The 16622-nt window shown below is 50.0% G+C and overlaps 5 protein-coding genes across 5 annotated transcripts in view; 3 read left to right on the top strand and 2 right to left on the bottom strand.

The window, feature by feature from the left end:
- C922_04361 (hypothetical protein) overlaps nt 1-5333 on the bottom strand; it is a gene marked incomplete at both ends in the record, with an annotated part of 8954 nt that extends 3621 nt beyond the window's left edge. The window contains one exon of the mRNA XM_008819944.1: nt 5-5333. Within this exon, the coding sequence (XP_008818166.1) occupies nt 5-5333 (5329 nt within the window). The remainder of the gene's footprint in view (nt 1-4) is intronic.
- Nucleotides 5334-5999: 666 nt separating this feature from the next.
- C922_04360 (hypothetical protein) lies at nt 6000-7496 on the top strand (the record flags this gene model as incomplete). The annotated part of the gene is made up of 1 exon (XM_008819943.1): nt 6000-7496. One exon carries the CDS (start codon nt 6000-6002, stop codon nt 7494-7496), a length of 1497 nt encoding a protein of 498 aa, XP_008818165.1.
- Nucleotides 7497-8034: 538 nt separating this feature from the next.
- C922_04359 (30S ribosomal protein S10e) lies at nt 8035-8762 on the bottom strand (the record flags this gene model as incomplete). Its single annotated transcript, XM_008819942.1, has 3 exons — nt 8035-8201; nt 8389-8550; nt 8690-8762. The coding sequence occupies 3 exons, from the start codon at nt 8760-8762 to the stop codon at nt 8035-8037; spliced, it is 402 nt and encodes a 133-aa protein (XP_008818164.1).
- Nucleotides 8763-10579: 1817 nt separating this feature from the next.
- C922_04358 (60S ribosomal protein L11) lies at nt 10580-11391 on the top strand (the record flags this gene model as incomplete). Its single annotated transcript, XM_008819941.1, has 2 exons — nt 10580-10654; nt 10945-11391. 2 exons carry the CDS (start codon nt 10580-10582, stop codon nt 11389-11391), a joined length of 522 nt encoding a protein of 173 aa, XP_008818163.1.
- A 1906-nt stretch (nt 11392-13297) lies between these two features.
- On the top strand, nt 13298-14995 carry C922_04357 (hypothetical protein; the record flags this gene model as incomplete). The annotated part of the gene is made up of 3 exons (XM_008819940.1): nt 13298-13804; nt 13854-14228; nt 14372-14995. 3 exons carry the CDS (start codon nt 13298-13300, stop codon nt 14993-14995), a joined length of 1506 nt encoding a protein of 501 aa, XP_008818162.1.
- Between the last annotated feature and the right edge of the window lie 1627 nt (nt 14996-16622).

Raw genomic sequence — 16622 nt, 5'->3', positions numbered from 1 at the left:
CCACCTTCGTAGCGTCCACCTCCCCCTTCGTAGCTTCTACCTCCCCCTTCGTAGCTTCTACCTCCCCCTTCGTAGCTTCTACCTCCCCCTTCGTAGCCTCTCCCCGCACCTTCGTAGCCTCTCCCCTCGGCGTCGCTGCTGGACGAGTCCTCCTCGGGAGAGGAGCTCCCAGAAGAGGAGCTGTCCCACGAGAGGGTTGCACAAGGACACCCCCCATCTTCGTGTAGTGTGTGATGTGCTCCAATTGCGTAACGTCCGTGTGGTGGGTGAGCTGCCCCGCCAAAGCAGACGTCCCCTCCCTGACTCAGCCTCCTCAAGTAGGATCTGCTCCTCCGCTTCTCCCTCTTATCCATGACGAGAGTAACAAAAGGGGGAAAGCAAATGTGTCTCTGACTTTTCCGAAGCGTCTCATATATGTTGCACAGAATTAACCTCTGTACCTCTCTCCTCAGCACTTTCGCGAGGAAGAAGAGAAGCAGCAGATTACACACGATGGATTCACTCTGCAGATTAAGTCGTGCAAGGACTTCACTAAGTAATGCCAATACCCCATGCTGCAGCTTCCCGTTCTGTCCTTTCCTATTTTTTCTGTACATCTCTAACTTCTCTCCATGTTTGTTCAGGCAGAAAAAGCTACGTATGCTAATCTCTCTCGAGCAGAATGATAGCAAACGTTTAAGGTTGTAGTTTCTCGACCCGTCCAGCACACTCTTAAATAGGATGTGCATGTGTCGATGGTTTTCCGCTGGTAGGACGTCCCCCTGGTTCTTCTCTTCGGCATGACCTCCTCCATGTGAGGCTGCTCTGTCTGGCTCGGATGGTAACACTGTGGGGGGGCCTTCGCTGGGCCTCTCCTGTTGCGTCTGATTCTGCTGTGTCTGATTCTGTTGCGTCTGATTCTGTTGCGTCTGATTCTGCTGCGTCTGATTCTGCTGCGTCTGATTCTGCCGCGTCTGATTCTGCTGCGTCTGATTCTGCCGCGTCTGATTCTGCTGCGTCTGATTCTGCCGCGTCTGATTCTGCTGCTCCTGCCCCGTCCCACTTCGTGCCCTCTTCAACCATCGCATGGGGAAGTTCACGTGGCACCTTCTTCCGGCGAAGACTCTATTTAGGAAATCGTTCGGGTGGTGACTCCCTTCCTCCTTCCCCTTTGATCCCGTCGGTCCCGTCGGTCCCGTCGATCCGGGTACGGTTAGTGGTCCCCCCTCCGATCTGCCGCAGTCAAAATCGACCTGCACACAAGGGAGGCCATAAAACGGAAGCAGACTATTCAAGAAGACATACGTCAGGTAGAACTTCCTCTGTTCAAAGAACCGAGTGCAGAGCAGATAAATGGTAAAGGCAAACTTTCGTCTAGCCCCGATATGTTGATAGATGTTTGCCAACTCGACGTAAAATCGGACATAAAGATGATGACTGAACCGCTCAGTTACGGAGGAGTACTTTCTCATGGCGGTAAAAATATGCCTCCGCTTTCTAATCGCTAGGAGATACTTTAGATAGCATAGAAGGTAATCGGCGAAGAGCTCTTGTGCAGCGAGTAAAGAAGCAGTGGAGTGGGACTCTCCATCGGACGAGATCACACATGCATTCCGCATGGCAGACAAAGCCTCACTTAACTTGTGCTCCATAAAACCGATCAGATAAATCAGAGTGTTGTGTCCCTTAATATCTACATTGAAGAAGTAGAAGTCTTTCTCGTTTGACTCATCCCCGGAGTAGTCCTCCCCATCGTAATCATTCACCACGTTAAGGAAGGAACTTATATTCTTCATCATCCCTACCGATGGAGAGTCACTTGTATGGTCGAAACTGTACAGAGAAAAGTGACCATTGTTATGATAGGGATGGTAGGATCTCTCTTTCACCGACCCACTGTAGGAAGAAGCATCGAAGAAGAAGTTGGCATAATTGGTGAACGTACTCGGAAGCAACCTTTCATATGTCTGAAGAAGCAAGTTCTCAACCACCTCTGCAAAACGGAAGGTATACCTTTCATTATTGTTAAGTCGGCAGAAGTGACCCCAGTTCTGTGTGACATACAGGTACATGCTTAGGACTATACAGAATGTGATGTTGCCATCGGACAGGTGATCTTCATTTTCATTACCTCCGTCTCTAATCATTTGGTAGCACTCTAAGTATATTTCCATTGAATCAAGTGGGCTTCCCAGGAGTAAAAACACATCTCCTTCTTTTTTTCTCATTTCGTATTCTTTGTTCTTTGCTATGGCTGCTTTGTCGCTCCTTTGAGACCTCTTTTTTTTTGGTGCCCCTCGTGGAGGGTGGTGTTGTCTCCTTCCCGGGCACGTGCTGTGGTGTTCCCTTCCTTCGTTCGCCTCTGCGCTCTGGGAGTCCTCCGCGGGGAAGCCCTCATGCGTATCACCACAGTGGTCATGCCAGTCGTCGCAGTCGTCATCGCAGTCGTCATCGCAGTCCTCATTGCACTCATCACTTTGCTCATCATGGTAGTCGTCACTCTGCTCATCACCGTAGTCGTCGCTCTGCACATCGTCATGCAGACTGTCAGGCACACCGTCATGCAGACCGTCATGCAGACCGTCATGCAGATCGCCATCCACACCGCAATTCTCCTCTTCCTGGAAATACCCATCATCTCGCCCTCCCCCATCGGAACGCCGACTGGGTGAACCTCCTCCACTTCCTTGGGCGCTTTCCAAAGACACCACCCCCTCCCCGATGGGATCTCCATCGAGTCTCTCTGAGGGGTTTGCATCGGTCTCTTCTCCGCGCGCCATATCAGAAGCCGCATCCCCTGCTGCCGCTTCCCCTGATGCCGCCCCCCCTGCTGCCGCCCCCCCTGCTGCCGCTTCCCCTGATGCCGCTTCCCCTGCTGCCGCCCTCCCTGCTGCCGCTTCCCCTGGTGCTGCCTCCCCTTCTGCCCCCAATCGCGCCTCTACATTGTGTGGGTCCTTCCCCTGGAGCCTTCCCTCCTCGTACGCACTACACTTGGACAATCGGGGGGCCCCCTCATAGAGGAACCCCTCGCCTCCCCCCTTGGTTGTCCTCTGACTCGTCTTGCTCAAAATGCTCCACTTAACATCGTTGTAGTACCTTTTTATATTGACGTACAGATTATTGTCGTAGCTGTTTTTGCGACTGCTAAGGTTGGTCTTGCTAGAGAGGTCCCTGTTACTTAGGCTCTTCTTCAGGTGCAGCCTTCGCTCTGCACCAGGCAGGCTAGGAGTGGCATTCGTCACATTGGTGACATTCGTGCCAGTCGTGCCTTTCTCGCCCTGTTCCCACTTTTCCCCCTTCGGAGCCTTCCCAAACGGCCGGCACGGCCCTGAGATGACCCCCTCCTGGTGCCTGGGTCTGCGGCGATCCAGAACACTCTCGCTGCCCACCTTGGCGGTCCGAACCGAGTGGCAGTTCGCACTCTCCATAAGATCCTCCATGTACCTCCTCACGCTCTCTTCAGTCATCATGCTATGTAAAGAAAAGGCAAAAATGTAAAAGGCGTTCAGGAGAACTGCCTGGAAAAATTTATTGTACTGGATGTTGAAGTGTTTTTTCACTGAGGGTAGGAAGACAATGATTCTGAAGTTGCGATAGTTTCGGCACATGAAGGAAATGGGTACGTGTGTGGCAGTCTTCGTTCTTTGTGTCGCAGTGTTGGTTCTGTGTGTCGAAGTCTTTCCCCCGTGCATCGCTTCGCTGCTTCTCTGTATGGTTGTCCTCTCTCCATGTAATGTCGTCCTATCTTCCTTATTCTCACCCATCTCCGCGTTGGGTGCACCTTCCGCAGCGCCGATGTGTGTACGGTGCGTTCCTCCCCCATGGGCTTCACCACCTCCCGTACCACTTCCCTCGCCGCGGCTCCAGAGCTGACTCTCCAAAGGGCAGTCATCGGAGGAGACACTCTCCGCACTCGACGAATGCACGTTAACCGATTTGTACTCCTTCGAAGACGCCTTATGGAAAATGCTTAAAAAATTGGAGGAATACTTTTTCTTCTCTTTTAAGCTTTTCCCGCTGCTGCTGCGCGCGGCACCTGCCCCTTCCGCGGTGGAGGACGCTACGAAGGATGCAGCGGCGGATGCAGGGGCGGATGCAACGGCGGATGCAACGGCGGATGCACCAGCGGAGTGGGTAACCGTCAACCCCGCAGCAGAGGTCACTGCCGACGTGGTGGCGATCTTCCTTTCGTGGTCCTCTCCCCCCCTCGCGGAGTCCCCCTTCGTGCTGATCGGTGAAACGCTAGTGTGTGAAGCAGCTCCTTTGCGGCTGTAAACGGCTACGTTGTCCTCTTCTCCCTTGTCTAGAATACCAATACGTGGCACTACATTCTCTGATGTCACTGCACGACCGAGGGAATTCCCACCCGTCAGGTTCCTTTCTTTATCTTCCAAATAGTATGGCGAGTCCTTCAGCATGGAAAAATTTCCCTGCTTGAGATACTCGCATGGGTTCGTTTTCTTTTTCTCTTCTTGCAGATCGGTGACTGCGTCTTTTGAGCGGTCTACCTCCGGAGGGGCTTTGGTGTACCCATCGCCAGTACCACAGCTTACGTCACCTCCAATGGTGCCTCCGCCAGGCCCATTTGCATAAAGGAAGCTCTCATTTATCTTCATAATCTGAGACATAATATAATCATCGTACTTGTCCGAAGACGGGATCACCAGAACCCGTTGCACAAAAACACAGCTGTTTCGAAAATGGATATTATTGTAGGTGTTGATTAGATGCACCATTTTTTCCCTCATGCGGTGCAGCGCGGAGCTGTCACCAGGGGGGGAAATGGATGGATTAGCATCCCGATCAGAGGGGGAAGTGGACGGATTAGCATCCCCATCAGGGGTTAACCCACCTTTTGCTGCTTCCCCACCTGTGACTGCCTCCCCCCCTGATGGGGCTACCCCCCCCTCGCGCAGCTCGTGGACCCCAATCGATATAAACACATTGGAGAAGAAGTTCAGTCTGTCTACCGGCAGGGCCTTCTCAACTAGATCGATGTAGCTAATGGAGAGGCTGCCATTCCTGCGAACATAACTCGCATTTTTAAAAATGTCGAAAAAGGTTTCATCTTCCTGATCTGTGTCCGCGTGTTTGCTATCTGCAGACTCACCTAAGGGAAGTTCGCTGCGAAGGAACAACTCATTGTCGCTCGCGTTAATATGATTAATGTATCCGTGCAAGTGGTGAAACAGGTCGTCGTAGTTTATCTGCCCATATAGGTTCCTCACTTTGCTAGAGACTTCTTGGAACAGCTCCTCACTCGTTCGGTCCGTCTTCCACAGGTACACCTTGGCCTTTCCATAATCTCCCAGATTCACGTGGTCCGCCTGGTTCGCCTGGTTAGCCCGCTTCATCGGTGGAGGGGTGAAGCCGTGCAGAGAAGCTACAAAGCGGCAAAGCGGCAAAGGGGCAACGCGGCGAGGTGCCACTCCGCCACCACCCCCCTGGGGCTGTCGCGAAAAAGGGAACAATACGCCCCGAAGCAGTGCACGCAACTGTGTACCGAAAGGGTGGGAATAAATCGAACCCACGGCAAGTGACTGTGAGCACACACAGCGGGCTGTTCTTAAGACCAGTTAACAATAGAAGAAAAAATAAATAAATAAAATACCGAACGGAGTTATATTTTTGGGGCGACCACTTGGCTGAGTCATCCCAATGGGCGCGGTCGGCCCAGCCCAGTCGGCCTCCTCCGCTCGCTCTCTCGCGGTGACGACGCTTAGATCACTGAGCTGGCCCAGCTTCAGCTTTGCCAATTTTGCCCCGCCCGTGAGATATCCCTTTCTGCCCTGTGCCCATTCTTTTGCTCCTTTTTTTGTGTCATTCCTTTTTCCCATTTTTTTGTGCCATTCTTTTTTCCCATTTTTTGGCCCACTTCTTCGCCCCATGGCGCCTCTTACCCCTGTTTGCCCAGGCTGAATGATGCCACGGTGTGAAGCTAGCAATATGCCCGACGGCCGCGCGAGAGGACAGGCGCGGGCACGAATGTGCGGGCCGCGCGCGGGTGCAGCTTTGACCGCATGGAGGTGCTAGTGGAGACGGCAGTCATCGCTCTGGCGGTGTTGCTGCTGCGCGAGTCGATGCGGCGCCAGTTGCTCCTTCCACACCTGGTGCCGCGACACACCCTGTTCTCTTCCCGCTCCACCGTGTTGGTCCTCTCCGGCGCGGTTGCGCTGCTCTTGGACGGGAGGCATCACTGCGCGTGCTTCACCCCGGCTGGGCGATCAACCGGGTGGTCAACCCAACGGCCAACTGACAGGACAGCCGCTCCCGCCTGGAGGCTGTTCGTGTCCAAACCGGCTCAGAAAAAAGCCAACCAGCTCAAAACCAAGATAGTGGTGAATAAGAAGAAGAAGGAAGAGAAAATGAAGAAAAAATTAAGTAAAGGGGCTGAATTTAAAAGCTCAGCAAAGTATAAAGTGATAGAAGACATACTAGAAGGATATCCATACACATCGCTGCCTGTCCCTGAACAGACGATACAGAAGGAACCATTCATGTTGCTGAGGGGAAGAGTGAAAGGAGAGTTCCTAAAAGGAATGGAATTACCCTTTGGTCTTATTGATCCAGTAAAGTATGAACTGCTAAAATTGATTGGCAGACTAGGAGACCCGTTTCGCAACCTATGCTCTCACGCACTAACCCCTAGACTTCTAATCGACTCTCTTTTTAAGAATCAGCCTGAACTGACTTTCGACGAATTTTGCTACCGAGTGGAGTATCGAAGAAGATTTCTCATGCCATCGTACACGGATGTCTTCATGTATGAGAAAGAACTCCTCTGGCAGCAGTGGATAGCGGTACGCAATTTGAAAGAGGTATCCCCTGAAACGCCTGAATCGGATCATGAGCGCGTTCAGAAGATTCTAGAGCCAGATGAGACAACTATGCCAATCGTTATGGTGAGGGTAAACAGAGAAATAAGTAATCAGGGGGTCCATCCAGCGATACTCAAAATGTTTTTCGACTTCCTCAATGTAGAAAAACGTCCCGATAAACTCAGCCGTGATTATGCTTTCCTAAAATTAGAATCCATAATGAGGAAACTTAAAAATAGAGAGTTCCTTGAGGGGATCAGACCAGATTACATCTACTTCATGTTTAATGAACGCGCTAAAGATGCCTTTGCATCATACGACAAGAGCGAATTTGAGAGGAGCTATCATGAGGCACTTAATCACAATAATATGAAACAGAACCTCCTCTCACAAAACGCCACTTACAAAAAAGAGAGGAGACTCTTCTCGGAGAAGACCAAAAAGTGTCTCATGAAATTCTATGACATAGAGCTTCCTTCTTTCTTCAAAGATTACGTGAAGAAGAAGGAGGAGAACTACAAGCTCATTCATGCTAAGATTAACCGAATGATCACTGGCAAGTATCTCAAGCGGAAACGTCGTAGGGAGGACATCCTCGCTGGCCGGCTAACCACGCCGGAGTCACCACTAGGGGATACAACCACCCCTGCCGATGATACCCAGTCGCGCAAGAAGAAGAAAAAGAAGAAGAAGAAGTGAAGCTGCGGAGGAGCGGCACTGCCGAGAAGCGGCACTCCAGACACACACACACAGTCCTGCTTCGTCTGGCCTCTTCTCTGCTTCTTCCGTGAAAAGAGAAGATTACCCCATCTTTTTTTTTTTTTTTCTTTTTTTTTGTTCCACAAGGTAACTTTTTTTTTCTTTTTCCATCCAATGCAGGTCCTACCCGCTGCTCCCATATACGGTTACCAAATTTTAAGGATATATTTTTTTTTACTCTTCTTCGTAATTTTTCTTTTTTTCTTCGTTTCAAAAATCAAGCATGATGATGCTGTTTAGGAGGAGTAGAGTTCCACCCCTGGACAAGGGGGGTATTGACGCATGGCACAATTTAAGGGGGAGAGAAAAAAAAAAAAAAAGGAAAAAAGCAGACGAGGGAGCGGTGTGCCATGAGTGATGCATGAGGTACAACCCATATATAGTACTATACAGTAATATGTAGTGATGTATTGTAAAATGTAGTTCACTCCATGCCGCTTTGACGTCGCTCCACTCCGCGGGAGCACTGCGCAGACGACTACTCAAACGCTCTCTTGTCGTACGAGCGACCCCTTCCCATTGGTTGTCTCAGCTCTCTGGAAAACTCCTCTTCCATCTTGGGTGCCCGGTTGACGACCTTCTTTGACAGCGTCGCTGGGAAGATGGACGGCGGCAGGTGCAGAAACTCCCTTAGGTATTCGATGCCTACAGAGAGGGAGAAACACGTTTGTAATAGCGAAGCAAGACATTTGTGATGGGGAAGAGACCCCCTTCTGATGGCGAAGCAGGGTACAGTGAAGAATCGGGACAAGCCGATTCCGCAGGGAAATCCACTTCAAATCAATTCGCTGATATGAACTTTCCCCTCAGGTCACTCCACGGGGCAGCTTACCCTCGTTATTCAATATAAAGTACTGGTGCTTCCAATTGTACTTCTCGTCGACGTAATTCCTGCTCTTGAGTGACTTGAGTGTCATCATGACGTGAAGGTTTGGCATATTGAGGTGAGGGTGTCGCGGGACCTTGGCGTCCTTCTCCACGACGATGACTCCCTCTGCGAAGGGGGGGCGGTGGTAAGAAGGCATTGTAGTAGGAAGGGGTTATGGTATAGGAAGGCGTCCTGGTATGAATCTCGTGGCACACAGGAAATCACTGGGCAGTGCCCAGCGTGAGCGATACTTCACCCTACGTACCTTTAAATAAGTACTCATAAATCTGCTTCTTGTTTTGTTTGGGGATGTAACTGTACTTGTGGTGAGGCAACATTTTATCCACGGGGTTTATTTGCGCGTAACAGGGGGGGAAAAGAAGAAAAAAAGAAAGCGAATTCTACGTGGAGTGGTAAAACTGGGTTAATGATTTGAAAGGGAAAGGTGATAGGATGACCTGGTTGTTTTGTTTTTATTTCATTGGATTCGCTTTCCTTTGATTTGCCTCTTCTCTTTTTTGCGTTGTACGTTTGGCTACTTCGCAGATTGGCAATTCGTCATGGCAGTTCGTCATGGCAGTTCGTCAAGTTTGGATGTTTTTTTTTCAGCCAGGGCTACAATAGCGCTCCTTTTGTTTTTCCTCACTTTTGAGGCAGGGGCATATGCGAGCTTCGTGGCGGGGGGGGGGGGCCCTTTACTCATATGTTACGCACAGCGCAGTGGAGATATATGTGCTTACTCCATGCTGCTCTAACTTTTCCGCGCACTCAGCTTTTTCTTTTTTTTTTTTTTACTCCCGAGGGCAAAAGAAGTATTTTTCCCTTCATTTCAGAGGGCCCTTTCCCGGTGCGTTATAATTTGTAGGGTGGAAGAAAAGTGTCGCCTGAACCCAACCCCTCTCCCCACTAAATTGACTCCCAGCACATTCTGTCCCAGTAATGCCACCCCCGTGGAACTTCTTTTTTTTTTTGGTCACTATCGTTTAAGCGCATCATAGATGAAAAAGTAACTTTAATCGACATGTGGGCACTGCCTCATCCATCGTATTGAAATATACCCCCGTCTCGTTCCCTTTTTTCTCTACATTGGGTATACCCTCCTCTCTGTTGACCACGCGTGGAAAAAAGGCGCATAGCAAAATGGTACAATCTATTACATACACTTGTCGCTGAACTTGGTGACGGTGCAGGGACGCCTAAGTGGAGAGGAAGCACCCACCCCTAAACGTTCGCAGAAGCGCAACAACACCATGTGTAACGAAGGGGGGGCGATCCAGGATCCCTCCTCTTCCCTAACTAAGTGCCGGGGGTACCGCTGGGAATAATATTCCCCTGTGGGTGAAGGGACTAACACGTGAGGTTTTTTTTTCTCTTCCCGGGGGCGGGTCGCCAAGTTTGATAATGCCCATATATCCTCATCCCTATGGGGGAAGCTGCCCCGGCGGGTCCACACGACGGTGTATATTCATCGCGGATGCCAGATGGCGTATCGTGCCGTGTTGCTCTTGTTCACCCCGTTTCTTCCGTGGGCTAATTAAAGGAAAAAAAACGGTAAGCTCGACCGATGAGGGAAGAAAGAAAAAAAAAAACCATAAAAACATAAAAATACAAAGAATGGGTTAACCCTCAACGCAGCGTGTTCTCTTCTCGCCACGAGAAAGTAAAAAAAAACAAACACGCTTCGTCACTTCTGTTCCTTTTGTTCCTTTTATTATTATCTTCTCCCCCGCCACGTTTTCTCTTCCTCCATTTCCACATCAACCAAAGGAGGCTCACCCGTGGGCATTCGATAAAGGTCACTTTTTTTTTTTTTTTTTTTTTTTCTTTCATTCCGGAGGGGCGAAAAGCGAAAGAGTATCCCTCGTCTAAGTGAACAAAACAGTGAACCTCCCGGCTGCGGATCGCGCACAGAGGGAAGGAAGCAACCGGAACCTGTCACCAACGGAAGCGTCGTTGTGTCATCAGATTTGCTATTCTCCCTCAATCGCAACAGCGACGACAATAGAGTACCCCAATTGGGAGTTTTCCTTTTTTTTGCTGCTCCAAAAGGAAGGGCACACAAACCAGCTGACCTCACCAGCCTGGACCCTCCGAAAATCCTTCCCCTTTAAAGAGGCCCCCTTTAAGGAAGCCCCCCTTTCACGAGCCACTCAAAATGGAGAAAAAGGAAGATAATGTCATGCGGGAGATTAAGGTCAACAAATTGGTCCTGAACATTTGCGTGGGAGAGGTAAGCCGGATTGTCCAAACATGCGGGGCGATCGGCCAAAGATATGAGGCGATAGGCCAAAGGTTCGGGGTGACGCTTCTACACAATGCTTCTACACAACGCTTCTTCAAAACGCCTCTCCACCGATCTCCCTTACAACGCTTCTTCAAAACGCCTCTGCACCGCTCTCCCTTACAACGCTTCTCACTGCGCCTCTGCACCGCTCTCCCTTACAACGCTTCTTCATTGCGCCTCTCCACCGCTTTCCCTTACAACTCCACTAACCGCCCCCCCTTTTCTTCTTCCCTTAGTCAGGAGACAGGCTCACGAGAGCCGCCAGAGTGCTGGAACAACTGACAGAGCAGAAACCCATTTTCGGAAAATGCCGATTCACCATCAGATCCTTTGGTGTCAGGAGAAACGAAAAGATCTCCTGCTTTGTAACGGTTAGAGGAAAGAAGGCGTTGGAGATCCTGGAGAAGGGACTCAAGGTCAAGGAGTATGAATTGAGGAGAAAGAACTTTTCTGAGACAGGCAACTTCGGCTTTGGCATTCAGGAGCATATCGACTTAGGGATAAAGTATGATCCGTCCACTGGTATTTATGGCATGGACTTCTACGTCCACCTGTCGAGACCAGGTTACAGAGTCACCAGGAGAAGGAGAAAGAGATCTACCATCTCCAAGACGCACAAGGTGACGAAAGACGAGGCGATGAAATGGTTCCAGACGAAATTCGACGGCATTCTGCTCAAGTGAGGGAGGCAGCTTGAGCGAGCAACACAGCCTGCAACGCAGCGTGCCATGTGTGTTGTGCTACATGTGTGTACCTACGCACGCTTAAACCGCCAACCCCATGTGCTGCGCGAAGTGAGGCCCCCCATTTTTTTCATCTTTTTTCTTTTTTTTTCTTTCTTCCTCCCGGCGACCGAATCGAACGCGTGGACAACCACTCCGTGCAGGCGCACACGCCGCATTCTGCATCGCGCAAAAAAAAAAAAAGGAACCAGCCAAGGTTCAAAAAGGAACTTTCTCTGTTTATCCCCTCCTAAATGAAGCGTCTATCGCGTTAAAAAAGGAAACTTTTTTTTTCTTTTTTTTTTTTCCCCTCTCGAATTGAACAAACCCGTTTGGCAAATTGCGGCCAGGCGAAATGGTCCACAGTGGACATATTACCCAAATCGGAAAAAAAAAAAAAAAAAATGAGGAAAAGACGTAGCAAAGGAACACGCGGCTTGCCCCTTCGCAGTTTGGTTATGTCGTTTCCCTCAGGCGGCAGATCGTTACCCTATTCTTCTTCCCTTCTTTGTTCCCACCGATGAGGGGCCAACGCTTCTACGTGACTTGGCTCGCAAAATCCCATTGGTGTGTGTTCCCTATGTCTTGCCTTTCTGCCTGGGGACGATCAACTGAGGGAGGGAGGTTACGGTTACATAACGGTATGGACTACACTACGCCAACCCAGTTGGGTGTCCTCCTTTTGGGTAGGATTGACTCATCTAAGGGGTGAGGGGAGCCTCCCCTCTAGGACAAAGAAGAAGAGGACAGCTAATGTTGCATTTGCGTGAGGGCCCCTTTGGAGGATGCCTCCTGCTTTTTTTTTCCATCACGCATTATAGGCATTTTGTTTTATTTTGCTTCCTTTTTTTTTTTTTCTGAGCGGCTTACCAATTTATGTCCCACCTGTGCGTCAATTGTGCGGTGTGGAAAAAGGAGTTCACCACTGATAGGGGACGAACTTTGCGAATGGAAAAAGCGACCAGTGGGTATAGACACCCAAGTGTTGGAGCTCTGACGTCACGACCCACGTGCCACCCCGTCAGGGGAAAACAATCAGGTGCAACGTGCACGTATGTGTGTACGTGGATACATGTGTACATACATGTGCAATACATGTGCTTGTTTCTGTTTTATTTGCTTTTATTTTTTTATTTCTTTTTATTTTTTTTTATTTTTTTTTCCCCTTCCGAACGAGCAACCCAAAGGCGTGCAAGCGAAGCGTCTGTAGAGGGGAAAACCAAAATGGGGTAAAGCGAACAGGAAAAGGCGGTGTGCATGTAAAAGTGAAGCGAGCAGAGGGGGAGCTGTCAGCGCAAATGAGGAGAGGTCACATGAGCTGAGGAAATGCGAGATGAGCTCAGAGTGGCTGCCATGACCTTAGAGTCGGTGACATCTTCCAACTCTGGCTGCAACCAGTACGTCACGCCGCTTCTCTCGCTCACCGCGTGTCCAACAGGTACGCCCGCCCCTTACGCGAGGCGAACCACCCGCACGGTATTCTACCCCAACGCCGCCAACCAGCCCGTCCATTCGTCGCCCGCATAACGCAACCCTGTTCAGGGGTAACCCATGTGCCCCCGAAGCAGGGTCTTCCCTAAAAAAAAAACAGAAAAGCGAATACATACATAGGCATATACGTATGTATACCTACATGCTCCCATGCGTACGTGGGTACCCACCGATAAGCAACTTCACGTGGGAAAAAAAAACCCTTTCGCTACGGGGGGGCAAATCGAAAGGACGAGCTTAACACCTAGCCGAAGAGAGACCAACTGGAAGGAAGCGACGGCGTAATAAGGAAACATCCCCTCTAGTCTTCTCCTTTCCACTGTCCCCCCCTCCACTCCTGTCACAGTTGCCCCACTCGACAGATCAACTGCATATGATGAACCTCCCAAATGGGACCAATGAGAAAGGGAAAGACACAAAATCGAAATTAGTCGCGCTGAAGGAGGAGGAACCTCCTCAACAGAGCCAATTTCTCAGCCAGAGAGACATCGATAAAAAAGGGAAAGCCTCCCCGGCAGACAGACCAATCAAGCCAATCCCATCAATGCAGTATGATGGAGACACACCACCCAGGTGTTATCCCCACAGTGGGCCCCCTCCCATGAACGGGAAGAGAAAACACCACAATCCTAATATGGACGAAAATTTCAACTGCATCAACGGAGTTACGAATGAAGACGCCGTCGAGGAACATTTGAAGAGAAGGGTACTGCCCAAGGGGAGGGAAGTCCCTGCCATCGGGGAAGTCGCCTCGATGGGGGGAGTCCCCCCCCTTTGGCACCGTACCTGGTCCTCATCGATAACCCTAGACAAGACAAGAGAGGACAACCCAAAAGGGGACAACCCGGCCTGGAAAAACTCGCAAGAAAAAAAAAAAAAAAAGGTTGCAGTGAGCCAAGAGTGTGCCCACTGCACTCCAGCCTGGGCAACAGAGTGGCGCTCCATCAAAAAAAAAAAAAAAAAAAAAAAATACATCCCTATTGGAAAAATTCAAACAACAAGAATTGAATTCAAAACAACGTTCATGGACCCCCATCGGATTGATCGTAGCATACACGAGTATCTCCGTCACTTTTATCATCTTGGGTTTGCTGTTCATTGCCTTGTCTACCACGAGAAAGGAGTGCAGAGTTCCCTACGGGGAGCAGGACACAGACACGGAAGCCATACAGTTAGAAGTCACCGAAGCCTTCTGCCATGGACCCGAAAGGCCATTCCACAAACACGCCTACGTCTACTACGAGCTGCACAATTTTTACCAAAACCATAAGAAGTACCTCATTTCGAAATCGCACAGTCAGTTGATGGTATGTAGCGGCTGACTAGCGGCGGAGTAGCGACCCACTAGCGGCGTGTTTTTGACACACTACAGACGCCTTCATGGCGCCCTTATAACCTCTTCCACCCCTCTGACGAATCTGCCCTCCTTCCAAACCTTCCTCTCTTTCAGGGCACCGTCTACACCCGGCCAGACCACCTCTCGCAGTGCTTCCCCATCGCTCAGAACAGGGAAGGAAAGGTGCTGCACCCGTGCGGCCTCGTCGCACGCAGCGTCTTCAACGACACGTTTACCTTATACAGAGACAAAACACACAACGAAGAGATCGAGATGGACGAATCGAAAGAAGCAATCACCTGGTACAGCGATCTAATTAGATTTAAGAATCCATCGGAAGAAGAAATGGAGGAGCATAAAGAACAAGTGGACTTCTGGCTGATGAAGGAAAAATATGTTAGTCTCCTCAATATGAACAAAAAAAACGGGTTCGGCGTAGAGAACTCTCATTTCATTGTCTGGATGAAGACGGCAGCACTCTCCGAGTTTCGAAAAAGGTACGCCAGACTGAATGAGGAGCTCGCTTTGCCAATCTATGTCAAGATAAAAAACAATTTCCCCGTGAAGGGATTCCATGGGAAGAAATATCTCGTCATAGCAGAGGGCTCCGTCTTCGTAAACGAGAAGTCCAGATCATTCGGAGTGCTATACGTCGTCATCGGGGTTGTCTCCCTCTGCATTGCCCTGTGCCTCGTGTACAACCAGTGGAAGCACCCTCGCGTCATGGGCCACATCTAGCGCCGTGTGTTGTGCGCCGTGGTCTCTGTAGGTGTATCCGCAGATGCGAGGGGATAAGCGGGGATGCGAAGAAACCAAACGAGGAAGCAGCGAAACGACGAAGAGGCAGTGCATCCCATTAAAAGGGAAAAATAAAATATGAACCTGCCTTAAAATTACGTCACCGTGATGAAGAGCCCCCAACCACGCAATCATCCACATTCGCAAAATGGGCACGGTTTGTTTTTTGTCCACCCATGCCACTACCACCACGTGTAGTCGTTTCATTAGCTACTCTTTCAATCGGTTTATCCACCTACCCATTTGTGTTTTTTATGATATTTTATTTTTTTTTTGTATTTTTATTTTTTTCATTTTATTATTTTATTATTTTTTTTATTATTTTTTCTCTTTGTTTGGGCGTTTTTAAATTCCCCTTGGGGCGCTACTCTGCTTTAATTGGGAAGCGGGGAGGGGTGCATGTCTGCACGTCAGCACGTCTGCGCGCCTACATACCCCTGCCCCCCTAACACACACACGTCATCACTTTTGCTTTCACCACGTGGTAGACGGACGACACGCTGCGGCGGACGCCAAGAGAATGGCACCCCTGTCAAGTGAACACCCCCATGCGGGAGAAGTCACGTCCAGGTCTATTCTCATATGAAGTCGTCCTTGAGAGGAAGAGACCCAACTGAGGGATCTACGCACCCCTACCTTACAGAGTCATTCGTAAAATAACCTCAGCAAATTGGGGAGACTCAACATGGGACACATCCCTCCTGTGTAGGGGAGAGAAGCATCCCACTGTAGGATGTCCGTTCGACCCACTTTTGATCGTGTTGTCGGTCCATGCGACGCGGCACCGGTGGGGGTGGCTGCATGCGGGGGTGGTTACACTCGTGGGTCGCTGCATTTCTGCATGCCCTCCTGCTCCTCCCTTTGACATGCCCTGTTTTCCCCCTCTTGCATGCGCTTGGGATGCGGTTCCTTCAGGCGGAGGTACTCCCATTTCGTTCCGGTCAACCCTTTGGAGCGTCACCCAGCGAGAAGAAAGGGGGCAATAAAAAAGGACGAAGGGAAGAAATGAGAAGAAAAGATAAAGTGAAAAAAACAAAGTGGAAAAAGAACAAAGTGGAAAAACCACGTTATAGCGTCGTTAAGCTTCCAATACCATGCGCCGACCAACCCAACGCGAACACTTCGCATGCCATCTCTACATGGTCCCGTTTAATCAACTGCGTTAACATGGTCGTTGTACCCCCGCGCTGCCATCGCAAAAAAGGTATTCTCCTAGGATGAAGTGACACATTTGACGATTCTATGTGGTCGTGGCTGTGTGTTTTTTTTGTGCATCCTTTTTTTGTGCATCCTTTTTTTGTGCATCCTTTTTTTGTGCATCCCTTTTTTGTGCATCCCTTTTTTGTGCATCCTTTTTTTGTGTATCCTTTTTTTGTGCTTCCTTCTTTTGGGCAACATCTCTGCGACGTATGTAGACGTGGGGACGCGCAGGCGAATGCGGATCAGCGTTCGTGGCGGCGGGCTACAGGGGTGAAGGCGCCTGGAGTGGGGAGCATGCGAAGCGCCGTAGGGGGAAACAAAGGGGGGCAGGCAGAGGATCACGTGGAGGGGGAAATAAAATAGTGAG

Source organism: Plasmodium inui, assembly GCF_000524495.1.
Source record: "Plasmodium inui San Antonio 1 unplaced genomic scaffold supercont1.22, whole genome shotgun sequence".
In the NCBI taxonomy this organism is placed as follows: domain Eukaryota; phylum Apicomplexa; class Aconoidasida; order Haemosporida; family Plasmodiidae; genus Plasmodium; species Plasmodium inui.
The sequence above is the reverse complement of the archived record's forward strand: the minus strand, read 5'-3'. Positions and strand labels throughout refer to the sequence as shown.